Source organism: Colletotrichum graminicola, assembly GCF_000149035.1.
Source record: "Colletotrichum graminicola M1.001 genomic scaffold supercont1.109, whole genome shotgun sequence".
Taxonomy (NCBI): Eukaryota; Fungi; Ascomycota; class Sordariomycetes; order Glomerellales; family Glomerellaceae; genus Colletotrichum; species Colletotrichum graminicola.
The window spans coordinates 23,902-44,387 of NW_007361113.1; the positions used below are offsets into that span (position 1 = coordinate 23,902).

Below are 20,486 nucleotides of genomic sequence, written 5' to 3' on the forward strand. Positions count from 1 at the left end.
TAAGGGGTAATTAATATATAAACCCCCTTTAGTATGTTAACCTTCTATATAATACTATTAAATACCCTATTTCTACTTTACTTTATAGATATAAATTAATATAGTATTAAATTTAATAACCTTACTAATAAGCTAATCTAAAGTAACACTATTATACCTACTATCTAGAAATAAGGCTATATATAGATACTGCTTAATTAATATAAGTAAAGTATTACTTACTACTATCTTATAAATAATAAGTTATAGTAAATTTATTATTACTTTAGCTACCTATTAGTCTAAAGGCTTTATTACGTCCTCTAATAATTTAGTAATAAAGTTAAGATTATAGCCTTAAAGAAATTAACTAAAGTTTACTACTACTACTAAATAAATATAAAGGCGCCTAGTTACTTTAAATTTACTTTATATAATAATAAATATAACTTTAACTATAAGATTATTATTAATATTATCTACCTTAATAGTAACTACCTAGCCTTATATATAGTTAATACTATAATATCCTTTTAAGTAGCCTATTTACTTATAAATATTACTATAAAGTATATATAAGAAGCACTTTAAATATACTAAATTAATATCTACCTTAGCCTACCTAACTAGATTATTACTAATACTAGCCTAAACTTTTATACTAGTAAATTTAAGTAGTTAGTAAGGTTACTTTATATTAATATTAAAGAAATACTAATTAAAGCCTATAATAGTATTAGTAAGGTTAAAAGATACTATACGCCCCTTTAATATATATATAACATCCTTTATAGTAAGGGCTATATACCTAAGGTTACCTTTTAGCTAGCTGTTAAAGTAATTAATAATATAGCTAGCCTAAATAGCCTAGTACTTACACTACTAGTCTTTAGCGCCTACCTATAAATCTCTAACTTATTACTACCTTTACTAACCTTACTTAAAAAGGCTAAAGTAGTAAGAAAAGTAATAGAGGCTATTTACTAAATCTATATAAAAAGGTAAGTTAATAAGGTAGTAACTATATATAATAGCCTAGATACTACTATAATAGTAGCCTTTTTACTTTAATCTATAGTCTATATCTAGTATAAGAAAAAGAGCTAGTAAGGCCTTTTTTACCTTATTACTAGTAATAAGACTACTTATACTATTAACCTCCCTTAAGGCCTATAAACTTTTTATTTAACTATTATTAAACTATACCTTAAAGATACCTATAATAAGTAATAATAGCTACTCTTTAAGGTAAGTAGGTAAAGTAATAAGGAGAATAATAATAATAGTATAGTAGCCTTATTACCTACTAACGTCCTTATGCCTACTAAAAAAATATATAATAGTATTACTATTACTATACACCTATAGCTAAAGTAAAAAGCTAGCTGCCTATAGAGGTACGTTAATTTCTTTAATAAAACTAGCTTTACTATTAGGCTTACTGCCTTTTTTACTACTATAAGTATAGTATATATCTTAATAAAAAAAAAGCTAACTAACTATTATTAATTAAGCTATAAAAAAAATATTATTACTACCTTAAGGAAACCCTTTAAGTAAGTAACTACTACTAAAATTAAAGGGCTTATTACCTATAAGGTATTTTACTTTATTTAATATAATAAGAATAAGTATACTAGAATATAAATATTTAAATTATAAATTATTAATAAGGTAAAAGGCTAAAATAAAAAACTATATAAGAAATCCTGCCTTATTATCTAAGAATATATTAATAGTAGTAAAAAAGTAATTTTTACTTAGTTACCTATAATTTAGTAAGCTAGCTAGCGCCTTATTCTTACTTTTACTTTATCCTTTATCTATAATAATAATAATTTCTTACTTTAGTTATATAATATTACCTAGGCGTATATATAGTTAACTACCTTATTAAATTATATAATTCTTATACGCCTTTTATTATAGATATAAGACCTTTATCTAAAGGGCACTATTATATAAGTAGTAAAGCTATTATATAGTATTATAAAGGTAGGCACTTACTAGTAAGTAACGTATAGTTACTACTATAAAGAAAAGCTCTAGATAAAGACTTTAACTTTTAATTTATACCTACTAATTACTAATATAAAGAGCCTAGACTTTAGGATTATTAGTATATAGACTAATAATACTATTACCTTTTTAGATAAATCCTTTTCTACCTATAAGGCTAATAAGCTTACTAAGGCTATATTTACTACTAAAAAGAAGTAAATCCTTACTATTAATAACCTGCTTACCTTTAATAGCAGTATAGTATCTCTAACTACTAAGGGGAAGCTCCTTCTCTAATAAAAAGGCTAAAGTAAGAGACTTTAACTTATTAATAAAGAATCTTTATAAACACTTAAGTAGTATGTTAAGTAATAGGCCTATAGTATGTATATTACGTTAGTTTACTAGCCTAAAGTATACTTTAACTACTTTATTATAATATAATACTAATTACTTAATATAAATAAGATTAAAGCACTTAACTATTATATTATATAGTAGATAAATAACCTTAACTATAGTCTATTATTTTACTTACTTAACCTTAAATCTATAAAGCTTTTTATTTTTATAAATAAATTATTTATAAGTAATAAGGACTTTACTTTATAGCTAGGATTTATTATTATTCTTACTAATAAGGCACCTATAAGTACTACTATAGGTAATAGATTTACTATAACTAGTAATATTATTTACTTTAGCTTAATAAAGTATAAGTAAGTTACTTAAAGTATACTAGCCTTTAAGATTTATAGTATAGTTACTAATACTAATATTACCTATATACTTAGTATAACTATTATAATAATTACTAACTATCTTAAGTTACTATATATACTAATAATCCTCTATACTAACTTATACTTACTTTATAAGTACTTTATTAAGCTTAGGACTATAAAAAAAAAAGGCTTATAATTAATATTATAGCCCTTTAGTAGTTATATAAGTAACATAAGGTTTATAAGGTATAATAAATATAAGGTAATAATAATCCTACTAATAGATTTACTAAATTATTACTTAATAAGGCGCTAGAATAACTAGTTAGAAATAAGATAGTTTAGATTAGTATAAAGGGATAGGTTTCTTAAGCTACATAACAGATTATATAGACAAAAAGTATTAAATACTTTTAGGCTTTTAATTTTTATTACGTTTTTAAGCTTTTTAGCTACTAGGCAGTATCTAGGCTATTTATAACAATTTTCTTTTACTTTAGAAAGTTACTAGTGTTAGGATATTTAACTATTTAATAGTAGAGCTAATCTATAGTTATGTAATTTACTATTACGTAACTTACCCCAGCAGCTCACTTATACCACCATAAATACCCACAGCAGCAACCTCTTCTCTTTCCCTTATTAACATCTTAACCTAGCTACTAATAGTCAATTAATACTATTATGGCTACCTTGATCGCGATCCCTGTGATACCAACAACTTACAATGGCGGCGCAGCTGAGGCATTCATGGCAAACATCGTTACATGGGAAAGATGGCGGGTATCGGAGCGAATATATTCATTTTCGCCACCTGTCTTGTGGATCAATAAGGCCACACCAGTCACTTACGATGGAATGATAGTCGTGGGTTGATAGATTAACCCAAGAGACCTATCTTGCGATACGAGCTCCGGCATGGGTTCTCTGCTGGGCGACAGGGGCACAGTACGTGCTGAAATGGTATCTAAAAAGCTTTGCAGCTGCTACTGTCACTTTTCAGGGTGCGCGGAGGATGATTGTGCATCTGTCTTTGATCTGTTGCAGAGCGTCGTTCATTCTTCGAGTCAGTGATGCCCCTCAGTGGCGACAAAGACCATTTGATATCATATCGGCATTGTGATCCAGATTATGAGAACGGGGCAAGAGATAGCTCGTGAGGCTCGTTACGTTCAGGAGGTCGCATGCAGCGGAAGCAAACATCCTCCCCATCAAGGCATATAGAGCAGGGTTTCTTATCCTCCTTCTGGGAGGAAACGGGGGCGTGTTTCCGTCAAATTCTCGCCCTCAAATCCTTCGAGCTGCTATCACAATGACCATACGATAGCATCTTACCGGCCCCTCTACAGTCAGATGCAATATTGCAATCGCTAGGTCCAACTCCCGGCGCGGTACAACTACAGATTGCTCGAGAACGAGTATGGCATACTTCCCCTCTGTACCCAGAAACATAGGCAAGGAATCCTTGTATTCAAGACCTCAGTGCCCGTTAGTAAGTGTGGTAGGTCATGGGCACAGGGTAGCAGTTAAGGCGCAGATGGGGTGCGCCATGACGAAGATGAGGGGCCGGTCTGTGTCGATTATCAAAAATACTAGACTACAGGCAGATTACCAACTGAGACGATCATCTCGATAGACGAGCCGGCAATGAAATACTTTCCGAAAGAACGAGTCATTGCTGATTTCTGTATCGTCAGGCTTAGGGTAGTCCCCAACTTAACAATGCAATGTAGATACAAGGTGGGCGCCTGTCGAGAATTTTCAGGCATGCCGAAGAGAATACTGCAAACGGACGTATTCGTAGGGAGAAAATGAAAAAGGCCCACAAACCGTTGATCGCAACTTCGGCCCCAACGTCCGTAGAGCCCGGGCTTGACCAAGCAGCCAGGCAAGCCCTAGGAGCTTGGCGGGCATGCTTCCTGTGTGTGGCCCACGGCCAAGGGTTTGGTGTTCTAGAAGTCCGGCGCCCACTTCATATCGCATCTTCAGCGTGTACTTTGGACGTTCTAGCCGACACTTGTGCCCATTTGCAGTAGGGGAGCAATCTCGGGATGGAATTCACGGGGGGAATATGATCCACTCGTGACCCTCAGCCAGGCACTAAACGCGGCTCGGGGACAACTTGTGGCCGATTAGGTCCCAGATGAGACTTCTTGAAGTGTCCAGGTCGTCGGCCGGATCTTCAACTCCTCAGATCTGTCGTTATCATGGGATACACAAGCATTTGCGCGGAAGGGTTCATAGTGTTTTGGGGATCAAAACACCATCACAGTGATTGCATTTCCCCAGTTGGACCGCGGGCCTCGACCATCGTATTACCCACCAGTGTGACGATCTGTGGATACCGAAAAGCCTTGGCATCATATGGAAGAAACTCTTGGCAACTCCTTTACCAGATTGTCTCAGTAGCGGATCGCGACCCTCGGCGTTTTTCTGGGGGGTGGGACCGTGAAAACCCACAGAGCCGTTCGTGGAAAATCAACTTTACTGGAGGCTGGCCATCGTTTGAAGGGGCTTACTATCCGTACCAGCCAGACCCATGGGATGGCTATTATGGCCAGGGTTGATGAATATGTATCGTAAGGTAGCCGGGTCGCAAACGCATAGCTCCACGCTCGCCCGGTCACGCATTCGCATACATCATAGTTCGGCAAGAAGCGAATGTACGGCGCTACAAGCCCAGCACCAGTGCAGCAAGCGTCGGTTTTCCCTCCGAAAGGGCTGCCACTTCGCTGCACACCGACACGCTGGTGATTTCGGTTATGATATCAGACTTGCCCACGAGTTTGAAGCGTCATCTTCCGGGGGCTAGTCTTTGATTGTTCTAGGCTCGAGCAAGAATGATTGAATCTTTTCTCCCACCAGGAAAACTTGCATAGGGATTCCCTGGGGAAAAGCTCGACCATCAGTAGGGTTTTACAGCAGAAAGCTTAAAATAAGACCTGCCGACACATTTAGACACCTTGAGACACCTCGCTGAATCACTAGAAACCCTCAGCTAGGAAACGTCGACTGCCAGTGTTCCTTTTCCAAGCCAGCACCCGCTCGCGAGCCCTGGGAATTGGCTGGTAAGGACTGTGAGGACGAGTCATATCCTGGTCGACGTTTGGTCCCATATAGGATCAGTTATATATTAATTGCGCCGGGACGAGAGGGCTTGGTCCAATCAGATGTTATTCGAGAGCACGCTAGCGCCACAAACATTGCGGATTCCGTCCGACTCTCTCTTCTTTTTATCGCGCGCTTAATCCTCAGATCCAACAGCGAGCCCCTGACACACTGCAAGATTCTCCCAATCCCTGGACCTGATGACCTCCTAAAGAGACGAACGATGCGGGTTGGGCGTGCCTCGATCTCTCTGCCGACATGTGCCCACTTCGTCGCCTGGTGTAATCAGTCCGAGGCGTGCCCTCACCTGTTTCATGATCGACAAGGGAAGACGGCGCCAGCCTCTAGACCGCAATATTGTCCTAATTTAGGTAAACGGATCTATTCAAATCACAAAGAGCACCATCATGGGCCAGCTCTCTGGGCATAGCCTTTGGCCAGATTTATGTTTATCTCAAGAACTCTGCTCCTCGTGCCATGGAATAACCTTTGGACAGCTTTCCACTCCTTGGTCGTTGGATCTGTTTCTTCCTGCGCACTTTGCAGTTCATCAAAGCCCCCGAGTTGCGCAGATAGGTATAAGCGTGGATCATATAGACAGGGATAGAGTGCTTATCCGAAATTAATCACTTGGCATCTCCCCCCCCCCAACATCCCGCCCTCATCAACTCTTATCGAGCTCTGTTCCGTCAAACTGGATAGGCTGCATGCAACAAGAACTGTGTATACTGTATGGTTCGACCAAAAGCTTGTACACTATATTCCTGTCAATTATGAAGGGTTTCGTCATCCGTTTCCCCTGTGAACGTCTTGGCAATGCGATGGTGATCTGGGATTAGGATGACTGCTGCGGGAATATCCAACGGAGACGAACCGGCCAAGGTTCACACTCATATAAGAAGGCTGCGACAACCCGAACTCTTCGAGCTTCTCTCCCCTTAACCTTCAGCATCTTCCGCTACAGTCATTCTTTACCGATCCAACTACTCACGTTCTTTAGCCCTGGTGGTTTGTTCATTCGTTGCTAAACTCCTTTCAGCTTTACCAACTCCCAAGCGCTCCCCCCCCACCAAGACCGAACCACCGCCTTTTCAACATGAAGTTCTCCGCCGTCATCGCCGCCGTCTCGGCCACCGCCGTCTTCGCCGCCCCCGGCGCCGAGTCCAGCCCCAACAACTTCGGCGCCGTTGAGAAGCGCGCCTCCTTCCCCATCCCTGCCTCCAAGGGCACCGTCACCTTCAAGGCCCCCCAGTCCGTCTCCGGCACCTTCGACGGTGGTCTCAAGACCTACGGCCGCGGCGTCAAGTGCACCGGTCAGGTCGAGGGCGGCAACAAGGACGCCGTCTTCATCCTCGAGAACGGCGCCACCCTCAAGAACGCCATCATCGGCGCCGATCAGATCGAGGGTGTCCACTGCAAGGGCTCCTGCACCATTGAGAACGTCTGGTGGACCGCCGTCTGCGAAGACGCCCTCACCCTGAAGGGCGACGGCAACGCCAGCGTCATTGGCGGGTAAGTTCACCACTTCGATACCTTCACACAGCAACCGGCCCGTACTGACTACACCTATAGTGGTGCCCGCAGCGCTGAGGACAAGGTCATCCAGCACAACGGTCTCGGCACCGTCACCATCGACGGCTTCACCGCCGTTGACTTCGGCAAGCTGTACCGCTCCTGCGGCAACTGCAAGACCATGGGCGAGCGCAACGTCGTGGTCAAGAATGTCAAGGCCTTCAACGGCAAGATGCTCACCGGCATCAACTCGAACAAGGGCGATACCTCCTCCATCACCGGCACCTGCGCCACCTCCGTCAAGGAGATCTGCAGCGAGTTCCAGGGCACCACCCCCGGCCACGAGCCCAAGAAGACCTCTACCGGCGCTTCTGCTTCTTGCAAGATCTCCGCCGTCAAGGCTTGCTAAGCGGCCCGCTGAGCTTTCTCGTCGATTCAAGTCTCCTGTCTCGGCCGCCCTCGCCGCGCGCTGCCATGTGCGGTTATGTAGCTCTTATGCCTCCGAGAGGCCGTGGGCGGGCTTCGTTTTCTCATTAGAGAACGGAGGAAAAGGAACTACAAACTCACTTTTTGTGGTGTTCCAGCTGATATACACCACTTAGCCTCTTGGCTGTTCACTGTATATATAGACATAGAGACCTGTTACAGCAGCAATAACAAGGGTTACATAATACACGACTGTATTGCCTATGGCGAGAATTCAGAGGTGAAGAAGGGAAGAAACCTACAGCGGAGCTAGCAACAGCAGCAGAGCTTCCTAGAAAGTTAGGCTAGCCCCTAATTTCGTGACCTCGAGTATTCTATGCCCTTCATCTAGCTCCTCTACTTCCCTATTAACACAGCCCTCCTAATAGCTGTTCTGAACTTGACAGGGTTAATGGGCTGTTTGCTGACGTGTGAAGAATCACATGAGCATTACGAAGGTATACAGCAAACGAGTGTCATATAACAGCAAAGCGGTAAAAGGAAGCAAGAAGTTAAGTGCAACCAAGTTAATATAAGCAAAAGATAGGTATGTATAAGTGCATTAGTAGAAACATCAGGTACTTTGGGGCGTATACGAATTGTGAGCAAAATGACTTGGTGTGTGGTCCAAATCCAATGAAAGCTTCTTCATATCTTGTGTCAGTCCTGTGCCGATCTGTCGCATAATTCAAGATTTGATTGCGTTCCCAATGTCCGGCCCAAGGTGTATATATCCTCGCTTCATGTGGCTGGCCAACCCGTATTTCAGTTTTGGATGAAGCCGGGAGCCCATTAGGATCGATAGTTGTAGATTGCGCGGTTGCCTTGTGGAAATGGCGATTCCGAGAATTCAGAAACCTCTTGATATCAGGCTTCCGTAGGGGAAGACAACGGTACGACCACATAATGAGCGATGACTTGATAACGTGACTGCCGTAGAAGTAGGAGCCAGGCTTGTATAAACAACTTGGTCGATGGAACGTGTAATCCGTTCCACTCGATAGCATATCTACTAGGAGGTTGGATTGAGACCGAATACTAGCCGTGGTTTTGAGCGATCATTCTCAGGCGAGTGTAACTTTGTAGCGCCACATTTGCAATGATAACGCCACAATTTAGAACGAGCCCATGCTTGGATCTTGACATCATATAAAACACCAACTCAGGCGGCCAATTGTATTAACGTTACTGATTCGCATCCTTAGTATTAATAATAAATAGGTTTAAGCTTTAGCCTTGCACCCCTTACTCCTATCTCCTTGCTTCTGACTCCTAGTACTAAAGGGGTAATGAGATGTTTTGTAAACTGCTAATACGTGTATGCGACATTTATCTTCCTTGGGGTTGTCTTGATATTATTGCGAACAATTTGCTTATTGCTAAGTTGAGATGTCGTGGTATCCCCACAAACCTTAAACGGAATTAAGACGATCTGCCATGCGGACCATCCCAAGTGCCTCCACCCGTTCTTGCTAGGTAGGTCTCCTCCACATACCGCAAACTTTAACGCCCAGACGTTTCTCGACGGCTATCACGGCACCGTCGCGGCATTGCGGCACAGTCATCTGAGCCAAGCTGGGTCGGAACGTGTCAACCTGGAGCCAGGCATGTGCGGTGCCCAGGCTACATGAATCTACTCGAAGCGCAAAATATATTGAAGAGATGGAGAATATGAGCATTTGATCAATATCGACCATGGTAACCTGCAGGGGCTCTAGGAAAACTGTTTGGTTACAATCGTCGGTTCCGAACAATTCTCCATCAGAGTCTGGCTGGTTGGCTAACCAGTTGAAGAACGCTTGATCGCAATCTGCTAATACTCAGAGACGTCTCCAGACGCCACGTTAGTAACAAAGTCAGAGATACCATCTGCATGTCTCGTGTTTTGATTTCATAAGTTTGCTTATCAGATTCGATTTGGTATCCCAAGGCGCGTAAGAAAAAGAAATCTAAGCCATACCCTAGGGCAAGTAAAGGTGAGTAATAGATGGAAGTGGGAAAGGTAGCATGGGCCCAGGCAAACCGACGGCTTGACCATTTCTCAACAGTAGCAGGACCACACGAACCTGAGGTTAGACTCATGAAGCGCCGCATATAAGCTCCGGTGCATTAAGTTATCCACATGATGAAACCGACCGACCTATACGAGACGTATCCTCAGCAGACGGCCGCCTGATGGCCTCGGCTAGTGTGATACATAAGGGCTTTATCATTCTTTGACTTTGTAATTTGGCAATTCCGGACCAGTATGCGAGAAACCGGCTGATCACTGGCTTCTAGGACGAATGTCTGCGCGTCAGGACCATTACCCCCCATATCTTAATGCCCCTCCGAAGCAAAACCTTGCTTCAGTCATGGAGGTGCTTCGTGGCTGCGACCATGCAGCCTGACCGCGTGTCTGCGTTCAAGTTGTTTGAAACGGAACGTCGCGATTCTGCAGCCAGCCCAGTATGGCCACGCGCTACAGTAAGAATGCAGTTTCACAATCCGTGAATAGTGCGTAGTCGATGAAGCGCAAAATGGAGACCGTGGAATGCGGTCTCCACGCCGACTCCTCTCTCTGGACCCATCGAATGAGCCATGGCTATCTGTGAAAGGAAGCCCAGTTTGCTTGAAAGAATCGCTGAAAATGTTGAGACAAGCTGGGAAAACTGTCACTGCGTCTGTAACGGGCTTGTTAAACCAACATTCTTCGACGTGACGTCCTGAAGCCCCGAGCACTAGCAATGATACCCTACCAGGTAGCTGTTGTTGACAGCCTGATTGACATATTGAAAAGGTAGAGAGGAAGTGAAAGCCATCCGAAAGGACCTAGGACCCTGTCGATTAAAGCCAGTATTTGGCCCACACCTCATGCTCGTCCTTGGTCCCTCGGAAGGCGAACTCGACCTCGGTGATGTCTTGGAAGCCTTCCTTGACCTTCGGCTCTTTGAAACGTGACTTGAATCCGTTGAAGGCCATCCTGGGCAGTACAGTGCGAGACTCTGGATTGAGCTGAAAACTTATCAGTGGAAGTCACTGTCGCAGGGAGGAGTTTAGACTCACGGACTTGTTCATGGATCGCACAGCGTCGTTGTGTTCGCAAATATGTAGCGGTGTCTTGAACCACACGCATCTGACGGGAACTTTGTGCTTTTTTGCTAATTGACCCCAGACGGCTCTTGTATCAGGATCGGCGTTGGTATTGTCTGACTTGTGTCAGTAACTGATATCCGTGGTTGGAAGTCCAGGCCACCGACCGATTGCGATGGATTGACCATCATTCAATAATTCCTTGGCAGATTGAACGCACTTTTCTCGCCTGCAATCTTGTCAGCGACTCGTAGCATCCCGGACTAACAGCTCAGACAAACCGACGTCTTCAAAATATCTTGGTTGACCCGCTCGTATCCCAATGGCTTCAGGTGCTTCCAGAAAAACGTGCTTTTTCCGGCGCCAGGCGGGCCACAGAATATGACAATATCCTGCTTATTCTTCTTCTCAAACAGAGCATCTGAACTGGGTGACCCTAGATCTTCTGGGTATGGGTAGTGAACAATGTCGAATTCTCGAAGAAAATCCCGCGGTTTCTCGCCGAGGAAGAACTCCTCTGGAGTCTTGTACTCGATGCCAACGTTGTCAGCGAAATTACGATCGGAGCAGCTGAAATCTTTGGCGGTTTTCGACGCGGCTATCCGGCCCCCTGCGTCGCCGACGAAAATGCTCTGCTTCAAGTCGACGTCTGCAGAAAGGTCGTAGTCGTCGCAAAGCTCTCGCCACATTCCTGGCCGTGGTTTCCGGTAGATGTCCTTCTCCGTAGCCGCGTACACGGTTATAGGAAGATCGAGTTGCGTCAAGACAGCGTTGACCTTTTTTTTGAATGCAGATACTCTATCTTTGGTCGATTTCGGGGTCTTGGCTTTGGGGTCGGCATGGAGAACAAGGCCGGCTTGGTTAGAGAGCACCACGATGCGGTACCTGACAAGGTCAGCGAGCTCTTAGGAAGATCCCGAAGAAATCACGTACCCCTGGTTGTTATACATCTCCTTCAGCTGTCCGGGAACAGTGGCGTGCCACCACTTCCAGTCCGCGGCAGCGTCGGCGTGCTTCTTGCCAGATGCTGTTGTGATCAGGGTCGAATCCTGGGGCGAGATATGTCAATTGCTCTCGTCTGTATCAGAGAAAGTAATTCCCACTACCATACCAGATCAAACGCGGCAACCTTCCTCCTCTTTTCAGATTCGGTGGGGGTATCTTCCGGTTCGTAGCGGCCGACAAGCAGAGTTGCGGGGGAATCATCATTCGGGGCTCGTTCTGTCCAGATTGTTCGGTCTTTGGGTTTCTGGGATTGCGGTTTGAAGAAATTGGCGACTGCACTCTCTTCAAAAGTTATTAGAAAAACGTGTACTCCGCGTCTGCAGACCATTACTCACTGGTCATGCCACTCTGGACTTTGCGCTTGACCGGCGGCGGCGAGACTGAGTCTCTCTGTTTCCGCTTGGCGGTCGAAGAGTTAGACGATGACATTGCTCGAGTGGTGTGTATCGTTCGAGATCCCAGAAAGACCGAAACCGTCCGATTGTTGATTTGCAGTAAAGAATAAGTTCGCATCACGTTGCAAGCAGCTGGATTGGATGTCAGGTCGACGAAATGAAGCTGCTATCTTTGGTGGGGCAGAGCTCCTTCCTGCTTGAATGGGAGCGCGACCACGCGCCCGAACAATCACGCACGGGGACGGGTATCCACGTGATCTTGAACTGCGCCATACCACATCAAGCTTAGCGTGGAATGTCTCCCGCGAGCGATTTCGCCAACACTCACCTTCACTTTGCGCTTATTGAGCTTCACCTTCACGATTCCTCGCCTAGATATCGAATCCGATCTTTGCTTTTTCTACGTCCTCTCTCCAACTTTCGCCGAAGCACCAATCGTCATGTATGAGCTCTTTCTTACAACGCTCGTCGACGACGATGATATCCAGGCAGCTTGCTCCGTCTTGGGTGGTCTCTGCGCTATGCCCGCCTGGCAAAGTCTCCATCGCGTGCTCTATTTCAAGGGCCCGGCCAAACCGGGTGGGATCTCAAAACAGAATTCTATCCCTAAGACGCCGCGAAAGGACATTCAGATGTTGTGGAAGGACCTGCACCAGCAATTGAGTCGCCAATCCTACATTCTTCAAGCTCGCTATGAGGTGTTCAAGGACAAGGACTTCGGCCCGACCGCCCCGGAAGTGGACTTCAACGCGCGTCCCGGCACCCTTCGCTGGACTGACTTCCCCGACCCTCCCCAGAACCGCTCGTCCGTCACTCAGCGCAAGAAGACGGAGATCTGGGACCAAAAGGACTTGATGTCGGTTATGAGAGACAACAATTACCAGTAGGTGGTGCTGTTCATTAGCAGAGCTTGACGAGACAACCTAATGCGATACAGGTTTAAGAGCGAGGCTGTTGAGGAGACCTATCAATTCTTCAGAGAAGATGTCGAGTTTTGTCTCTCAAGACACTACATTCTGCAGATGAACGGTGACAATGGCCCCCTCACGCACACAGGTCCGTGGGAAACCATGTCTCCGGCCGATCCTGGGCGGCGATGGATGTTTCTGATCAAAGTCCATGTTCACCAAGACAACAAACCTGACGAGATCCTCAAGGCACACGAGCAACTGGCCAGCATTCGACGCGAGCTAGAAGGCGTCTTCGATTTTAAGATGTTCGACAGACGTATCCATGACACCCGCGTCGCAGTCGAGGTGCGGAACGCGCCAGCGCCACTACCCCAGGTCATGACCGTCACTGATCAGCGGTAATCGTGGCTACCGTTCCGAAATCGGAACTGGAGGACCATCTGCCATGCCGGCTCATACCCGATGAAGAAAATTCATTGGTGACTATGGAGTCAGAGTGTCAAAGCCTCCAGAGCCAATCACAGCAAATATCGAGCCCAGGAAGGCATGTGGCTAGCGGTGCTCTCAATCATCTGTCCATAAACAGAAAGCATACAAGCGCTGCAAGAAACATTGAGTACTATGCTTGCAGGTCGGGTCACTTGAAAACACGGCTTGCTTACCGAGTACACGAACACCGCTGAGCTGGAGTTCGTTATGGGAAGCACAGCTATTAATCACTGGTAACTTGATTGCTAGAAGCAGAAGCTATCGGCACTAAAGCCGTGTTGCAGCTGACAAAGGCGATGGATTCCTCGGTCAAGGTTCGCCGCCGTCGTGTGTGAATGACTTCTGAGAGATGCGAAAGAAAACCCCCGATACGCCGAGCGCCGCAAAGGGTACCTGCTATCTGCACGAAGTAGGAAGTAGGAATGGGCACCACAGAGACGCATGAAACAAGAAGAGTCTGTCTCTGCTGGTCCGCAGGGCGAGGACGCAACGAAGCATGACAACGGAAATCCACATGCTCCGAAGATTTACTGCCCCCCGAGCCGGCGTGTCTCATCGAGAGTATCCGTAATGGCTTAGAATTTTATGCTACACTACCGGTAGAGATGACAGACATCAAGCTTAATTTCTTTATGATCGATGCACTAACGACGCAGTGGATGGGCGCGCCGTTATCCCGGTTGTTGGCTATGAGCCACCAACATCTGACACATGCCATATTCTCTCTGCCGTTGGGATGTGGGCTGATGCTTAGCCCACCCTGATGTTGTCATGCGGTTGCAAAAGCTGCCGTCGCTCAGGACCCCTGCCCTCTTTTCTCACTTATGGAGATTGATCGAGACTCAGAATCATTTTCACAGAAAATGGCAAACGGATACCGAGTGTAATATTGAAGCAAGCCGCCGCATCCTGTCGACACACTCTGAGAGTGTGACGTACGGCGTTCTGTCTGCCGCCAGCGCATGGTCACAATAATGGGCCTTATTTCTTTCCAGAGCGGCACGATAGATGCCAAGTCTTGGAGCCCCCCATCCCCCTGCCAGAATTGGCGCCATCATCCATGACTTGGTTTCAAACTGATTAAACGCAGCGTTCAGTCGCGCGACTAGCCTCTTTTCTATTGCTGCTTTCTGAAAGAGTTGACATAATTCTTTTTTAGTACGCCGGCCCCCAAGATATAGTCTCGTTTCACTCGGAGATGATTCCCCTCCGGACGGAATCAGAGGGCCACAATAATGAATCCATCCCAAGTTCTCGCAAACATCCGAGATGAGGGGAAAATATTGTTCAATATTTCTCCATTTCTGCTCTATGCACTCCACGAGCTGTTGTAAATCGACGGTCACTGCCGCTCGCTCTCCGCCCAGCTCAGGTGCGTAGAACACATCGGTCCGGTCACCAGCCGCAGTGGGAATCCCCCGGCATATTGAGTTAGGAACCGGCTGCCCATGTTAAGGATGCTTGTCGGTCCCTAATACTGCGTTCTCAATGGCCTGTCCCCCAACGCCGCTCTTTACCTACTCGTAACGCACGTGTTCGGATGGGGATGGACCACTTTGAATGACACAATCCATCGGGGGCACCAGGTTCTGGCCATCCCTGGACGAGGATGGCGATCACCGACACCCGACCCGGCCAATCGGAATCATTCAAGCGTCGTGTCAACCTGCCCCAGTTGTTAGCTCGCGGGAAGTCGAGAAGCACCTAGGAACTCAAAACGCAGTGCTGCGCTGATCCGATCTACCTAGTCCTGCGCTTCTAAGTTCTGCGCTACCAAACGTCGCTCGCGGAAAGCCATCAACCCAGAACACGTTCACTAATTATCTGTTGAATCATTGAGTGACACATTGCATAAAGATCCGATCAAACGACTTAATCATCCCCTTTTTGACACCACGAACGACTACACGCCACCAGTTGGCAGTTTGTCCAGTGGGTTTGCCGCGCTGCAAGGCTCTATAGCGCCAAGGGTACACTTCCGTTTGTGTTTCAGGTTCGGACGAGCAGCGGGGAGACAGAGGAGGACGAGAGAACCCTGGGTTTGCACTGCAGCGGCCGGCCGCAACGCCCCGAACAATCATGTCCTTCAGGGGCGAGGAGTTGGATTATCTTAAACTGGGACGACGACGAGGACCCCCCGGGAGACATGTGGCGAATGAGGAAAAGCAAAAGCAGTGCACAGCAACGATGCAAAAGACGTAAAAACAAAAGGCGAGGGCCTCGAACCGAGCCAAAGTGGCGCCAGGCGCCTCCATGCCTACGCCGCCCCCCGAGCTGCAAGGTACGCATCCCGCAATTTAGACACGACAGCGGGTATCCCCATAACGTTAACCCTTTTTGGGATTATTGCTCCAATCAACGGCGGTGGACCGACCGGCCGCGACGCAGGGGAGACTGGGCCGTACCGGCTGTTTGCCCGAGGGAATGACGCCCATTCAGTCCCGACAACCCCTCCCTTGTTTGTTCCGTCGATATTAATCCTCGTTCAGAGGTGGGAGAAGAAGATATGCCCTTCATATTAATTGGCCGAAACGGTGAGGCGGCATTGCGGCCAGTGGGACGAGAGCTGCGTATGCAGTCTCCCCTGTCCTGAATTGGTTCTTGGCGGCTTCGGACTGGCCTGTCATGCCCACAGTGGCGGATGTCAGTAAGATGTCAGTAAGATGTCAGAGACTGAGAATGGGACGGAGTGGACGAGCTGGAAGGGGTGAGGAGGGGCTTCGAGAGTTGTCGAGGCATACATATAGACCCAGCCCGCTCTCCTCCTCAGAGGAATTTCTAGCTATTCTCTCTCTATCAGCTTTCAGTCACTCATCTTTCCACTCTTTACTTTCAGTCATTCTCTCAGCCCGACGCCGGCGTCCATTCACTTGCTCCCACCTTTTGTGTGTACATACGCTTCTGTCCGGAATCACTTGTCCCTCTTCTCACCGACAACCACCCCCCCAAACCGTCAAGATGAAGTCTATCGCTGCTCTCGCTCTTACCGCCTCCATGGCCAACATGGTCGCCGGCCACGCCATCTTCCAGCAACTCTGGGTCAACGGCAAGGACGAGGCGGACAGCTGCGTTCGCATGCCCGTAAGTCGACATCAAAACCGTGGAGTCCACGGCCCCAGATCGAGGCAGAAGAAGAATACTAACCCCGTCGTTTTCCGGTAGGCCTCCAACTCTCCCATCCAGGACCCAACCTCCGACGACATGCGCTGCAACGCCAACGCCGCTAAGGCCGCCTCCACCTGCGCCGTCAAGGCCGGCGACGTCGTCACCGTCGAGATGCACCAGCACAACGACCGCGACTGCACCAAGGAGGCCATCGGCGGCGCCCACCACGGCCCCGTCATGGTCTACATGAGCTCCGTCGCCGACGCCGCCGCCGCCGACGGCTCCGAGCCCTTCTTCAAGATCTTCGAATCCGGCTACTTCGCCAACAACAACACCTGGGGCAACGACCTCATCAACGAGGGCTGCGGCAAGCAGAACGTCGTCATCCCCGCCGACATCGCCCCCGGCGACTACCTCCTCCGCGCCGAGACTGTCGCCCTCCACGCCGCAGGCTCCGTCGACGGCGCTCAGTACTACATGTCCTGCTACCAGCTCAAGGTTGAGGGCTCCGGCTCCGCCAAGCCCACCGGCGTCACCTTCCCCGGCGCCTACAAGGCCACTGACCCCGGTCTGTTGATCAACATCTACAACAAGATCACCAACTACGTCGTCCCCGGCCCTGCCGTCTACAAGTCTGGCTCCGGCTCCGGCTCCGGCTCTGCCCCCGTCGCCTCCGCTCCCGCTGCCACCAGCGCCGCTGCCGCTACTCCTACCACCCTCGCCACCAAGACCGCCACCGCTGCCGCCACCACCTCCGCCGCTGCCGCCGCCCCCACCGGTGACGCCGACGCTGGCTGCAAGCGCCGCGCCCGCAAGGCCCGCCGCTCTGCCCACTACTAAGAGAAACACTGCTCCAGTTTGCGAGTGAGCGTCTCGAACAACTTTACATAGAGGAAACAAGTATTCTTCCAGGTCCATATTAGAAGTTCTTTGTACATAGTATACAGCGTAATTCTGTGTTTTACACCCTTTCAGAGCGGCACCAGACAATATAGCATGAGTGTCTTTCAACTATTATGCTTCTATGACTTGAATGTGATGTGCGTACGATTTTTCGAGAGATGTAAATGCTCCAGTTTGACACTTGTAGCGCAGTATATCTAATTGAAGATCGCATGGTGTGCCGTTAATAACACCTTGTCGAATGATACTTGGAAGCCTTGTAGCCTTACAGATAAGTTCTAGAAATGGTTCACTTTTCCCTTTCACTTCGTAGACATTGAGATTTGTCCAATCTTACCTTTTTGGAATGTCTCGTTGACGAACGGCCCCTAGGCAACCCATGGAAAGTTTGAGCCCGTCATGTGCTCGAATTGCGTTACCTTTCTCAACAAGATAACTTGCACAAAAACACGAGGAAGCAAAGTTGGGTTGGAATATATATTCATGAATATGTCCAGGCTTAAAAATGTACATGTACAAAGGCGTTATCGATAGAATCAAAATCGCAAATGCCTCGGAATTCCAACAACAAAATGTCCGGCTCCAGTCCCAGAACCCCTTCAAGGGTGCTTTGAAAAGATGTCATATATGTACAATGCCACTTTCAGGTGACGTAAATGAAAAACAAACGGCTCCTACGAGCTGTACACGGCGACATACTTGACCTCCATCCGCGAGTCCTTGCCCCCGACGGTCTGCGCGGTGGGCGTCTTGGAGCCCGCCTTGGCGTCGGGGAACTCGCCGCCAACGGCGACGTTGAGCAAGATCATCTTGGAGGTCTGGGCGAGGTTCTTCCAGAAGGCCTCGTCGCCGACCTGCTGGCCCGTGATGGTCTTGGTGGGCTGGTCGTTGACGTACCACACGAGCTTCTCCGATGCGAAGCCGCCGCCGGCCGAGCGGTCCACCTCGCAGGCCACCTTGACGAACTCGCCGCGCGGGAACTCGGCGCTGGAGCTGAGGCCCGTCTTCTCTTTGCACGGCCCGCCGTTGATGACGCCGCAGTGGGCCGTCTGGAACACCGTGCCGACGCCGTTGGAGACCTCGAGCATGTCGATCTCGCCGACGCTGGGCCACGAGCTGACGTTGGTGCGGAAGGCGGAGCCCATGGACCAGAACGCCGGCCAGATGCCGGCCTGGGTCGACGGGTCCGAGGCCGGGATCATGATGCTCGCCTCCATGCGCAGCTTGCCGCCCTCGGGGCACTTAAAGTCCTGTGCGGCGTTGGTCTCGATGCGGGACGAGGTCCAGGCCTCGCCGCTCTTGATGGGCGTGATCGTCAGCGTGCCGCTCTCCGAGATGGCGATGTTGGCCGGGTCCTTGGTGTACGTCTGGATCTCCTGCGTGCCCCAGTTCGCCGCGCCGCCGGGGTACCCGGTGCCGACGTCGAACGTCCACTTTGAGGCGTCGGGCAGGGCGCCGGCCTTCTGTGTTGAGAAGTCGTCCTGGAAGACGATTTTTGCGTAGCCTTCAGGGAGGGTGGGCTTGCCTCCGCCGCCGGGCTTGGTTCCATTCCCCCCACTGGGGGTGCCGCTGGCCACAGGCGCAGCACTAGGATTCGATGGCGTTGGTGTCTCAGTCGCTTTAGCACCACCGGGAAGAGATGAAGTTGTGCTGGTGGAGATCACGGAGCTCTGGGCGCGGTCTCCCTTGCGCGGGTAGAGTGTTGGCGAGGACCAGCCGAGGCCGAAAAGCAGGGGAAGGAGACACAAAGCCTGTTTGGTCGACATGATGGGTGTCTTTGTTGAAAATGAGTTGCAAAATGTGGAAGAGAGGAGAAAAGATATATGTTGAAGAGAAGGAAGAGGATTAATGAGGCCAGATGCTCGATATCCTGATATGGGTGTGATGTCGAGCTGGAATAATTACATCTCAATTACAACGAGATATGTCATTTTCTTTATAGTTTCATCGACTTTATATCGGATGGTTTTTATATTCGTTTCTTTTATCAGAGTTTGTTCAGTAAAGACCACTTCTCTCTGTTCGAGTTCCAAGTGACCAGTTCATGCGAGTGGATTCATTCGTGGAGGCAACCATTTCAGTGTCACAATAGCTCGTAAACATAAGGTTTCCACCATCTCAGCTGTCGACATTGATGTAGCATCGCTTAGCAAGTAAATGGCTTTCAGAAACACCATTCCGTCATTCGCTTGCACAGCTGGCGGCGGAGTGGATCCCAGAGGGTCTTGACGTGAACTATTCCAAGTGTGCCCAGTGGCTAACATCTCGGCCCACAAAGACTTTCGAGCACAACTTCTGTTAATAGTTCCTGGCCCAGATGTCAGTTCGGTCCAGTAAGGGGCTTTTGCCCCTAAACGGCCAGAAAGTTAGCAGACAACCTTGAGTTTCTGACCAATGACTCGGGGATACCGCTGCTCCGCCCTCTGACGAACGTTCATGCGAAAGGAACCAGGCCCCAGATCTGCCGGGAACCACCCAAATGGGACTTAACATTGGCGTTAAGGCCATGGGTCTGCCCTTCCCCATGTCATCAAAGTCAAACATTCGACACCTATTCGAACCCTTTTGAATTTACCTCTCACAGGCACACACCCAAAATGGGCATTCCTGGCGCACACTTTTGGGTTGACGTCGTGCTGAGCTAATTCACATGAGAATAACTAGAAACGGGTGTAACACAGGTGATTTTTCTCTCCTTGTCAGAAGGCATCTTGGCATGCAACATATTGGGGACCAGTGTCAATCATTCAATGTTGTGTACCTGTGCGTCCTTGAGAGGGACCGTCTTGTAACCTTACCTTAGTGGGTGATTCAAG

General features: G+C 47.9%; 6 protein-coding genes across 6 annotated transcripts; 3 read left to right on the top strand and 3 right to left on the bottom strand.

Annotated features, from left to right (window-relative positions):
• Positions 1–6,909: 6,909 nt before the first annotated feature.
• GLRG_11725 (pectate lyase) lies at positions 6,910–7,734 on the top strand (the record flags this gene model as incomplete). The annotated part of the gene is made up of 2 exons (XM_008102395.1): positions 6,910–7,325; positions 7,386–7,734. The coding sequence occupies 2 exons, from the start codon at positions 6,910–6,912 to the stop codon at positions 7,732–7,734; spliced, it is 765 nt and encodes a 254-aa protein (XP_008100586.1).
• Positions 7,735–10,616: 2,882 nt separating this feature from the next.
• Positions 10,617–12,296, bottom strand: GLRG_11726 (polynucleotide kinase 3 phosphatase; the record flags this gene model as incomplete). Its single annotated transcript, XM_008102396.1, has 7 exons — positions 10,617–10,784; positions 10,836–10,978; positions 11,030–11,091; positions 11,148–11,747; positions 11,796–11,911; positions 11,974–12,149; positions 12,203–12,296. 7 exons carry the CDS (start codon positions 12,294–12,296, stop codon positions 10,617–10,619), a joined length of 1,359 nt encoding a protein of 452 aa, XP_008100587.1.
• Positions 12,297–12,702: 406 nt separating this feature from the next.
• On the top strand, positions 12,703–13,575 carry GLRG_11727 (uncharacterized protein; the record flags this gene model as incomplete). The annotated part of the gene is made up of 2 exons (XM_008102397.1): positions 12,703–13,145; positions 13,200–13,575. The coding sequence occupies 2 exons, from the start codon at positions 12,703–12,705 to the stop codon at positions 13,573–13,575; spliced, it is 819 nt and encodes a 272-aa protein (XP_008100588.1).
• A 310-nt stretch (positions 13,576–13,885) lies between these two features.
• Positions 13,886–14,218, bottom strand: GLRG_11728 (uncharacterized protein; the record flags this gene model as incomplete). The annotated part of the gene is made up of 1 exon (XM_008102398.1): positions 13,886–14,218. One exon carries the CDS (start codon positions 14,216–14,218, stop codon positions 13,886–13,888), a length of 333 nt encoding a protein of 110 aa, XP_008100589.1.
• A 2,402-nt stretch (positions 14,219–16,620) lies between these two features.
• On the top strand, positions 16,621–17,607 carry GLRG_11729 (glycosyl hydrolase family 61; the record flags this gene model as incomplete). The annotated part of the gene is made up of 2 exons (XM_008102399.1): positions 16,621–16,743; positions 16,825–17,607. The coding sequence occupies 2 exons, from the start codon at positions 16,621–16,623 to the stop codon at positions 17,605–17,607; spliced, it is 906 nt and encodes a 301-aa protein (XP_008100590.1).
• A 737-nt stretch (positions 17,608–18,344) lies between these two features.
• Positions 18,345–19,436, bottom strand: GLRG_11730 (endo-1,3-beta-glucanase; the record flags this gene model as incomplete). Its single annotated transcript, XM_008102400.1, has 1 exon — positions 18,345–19,436. The coding sequence occupies one exon, from the start codon at positions 19,434–19,436 to the stop codon at positions 18,345–18,347; it is 1,092 nt and encodes a 363-aa protein (XP_008100591.1).
• Between the last annotated feature and the right edge of the window lie 1,050 nt (positions 19,437–20,486).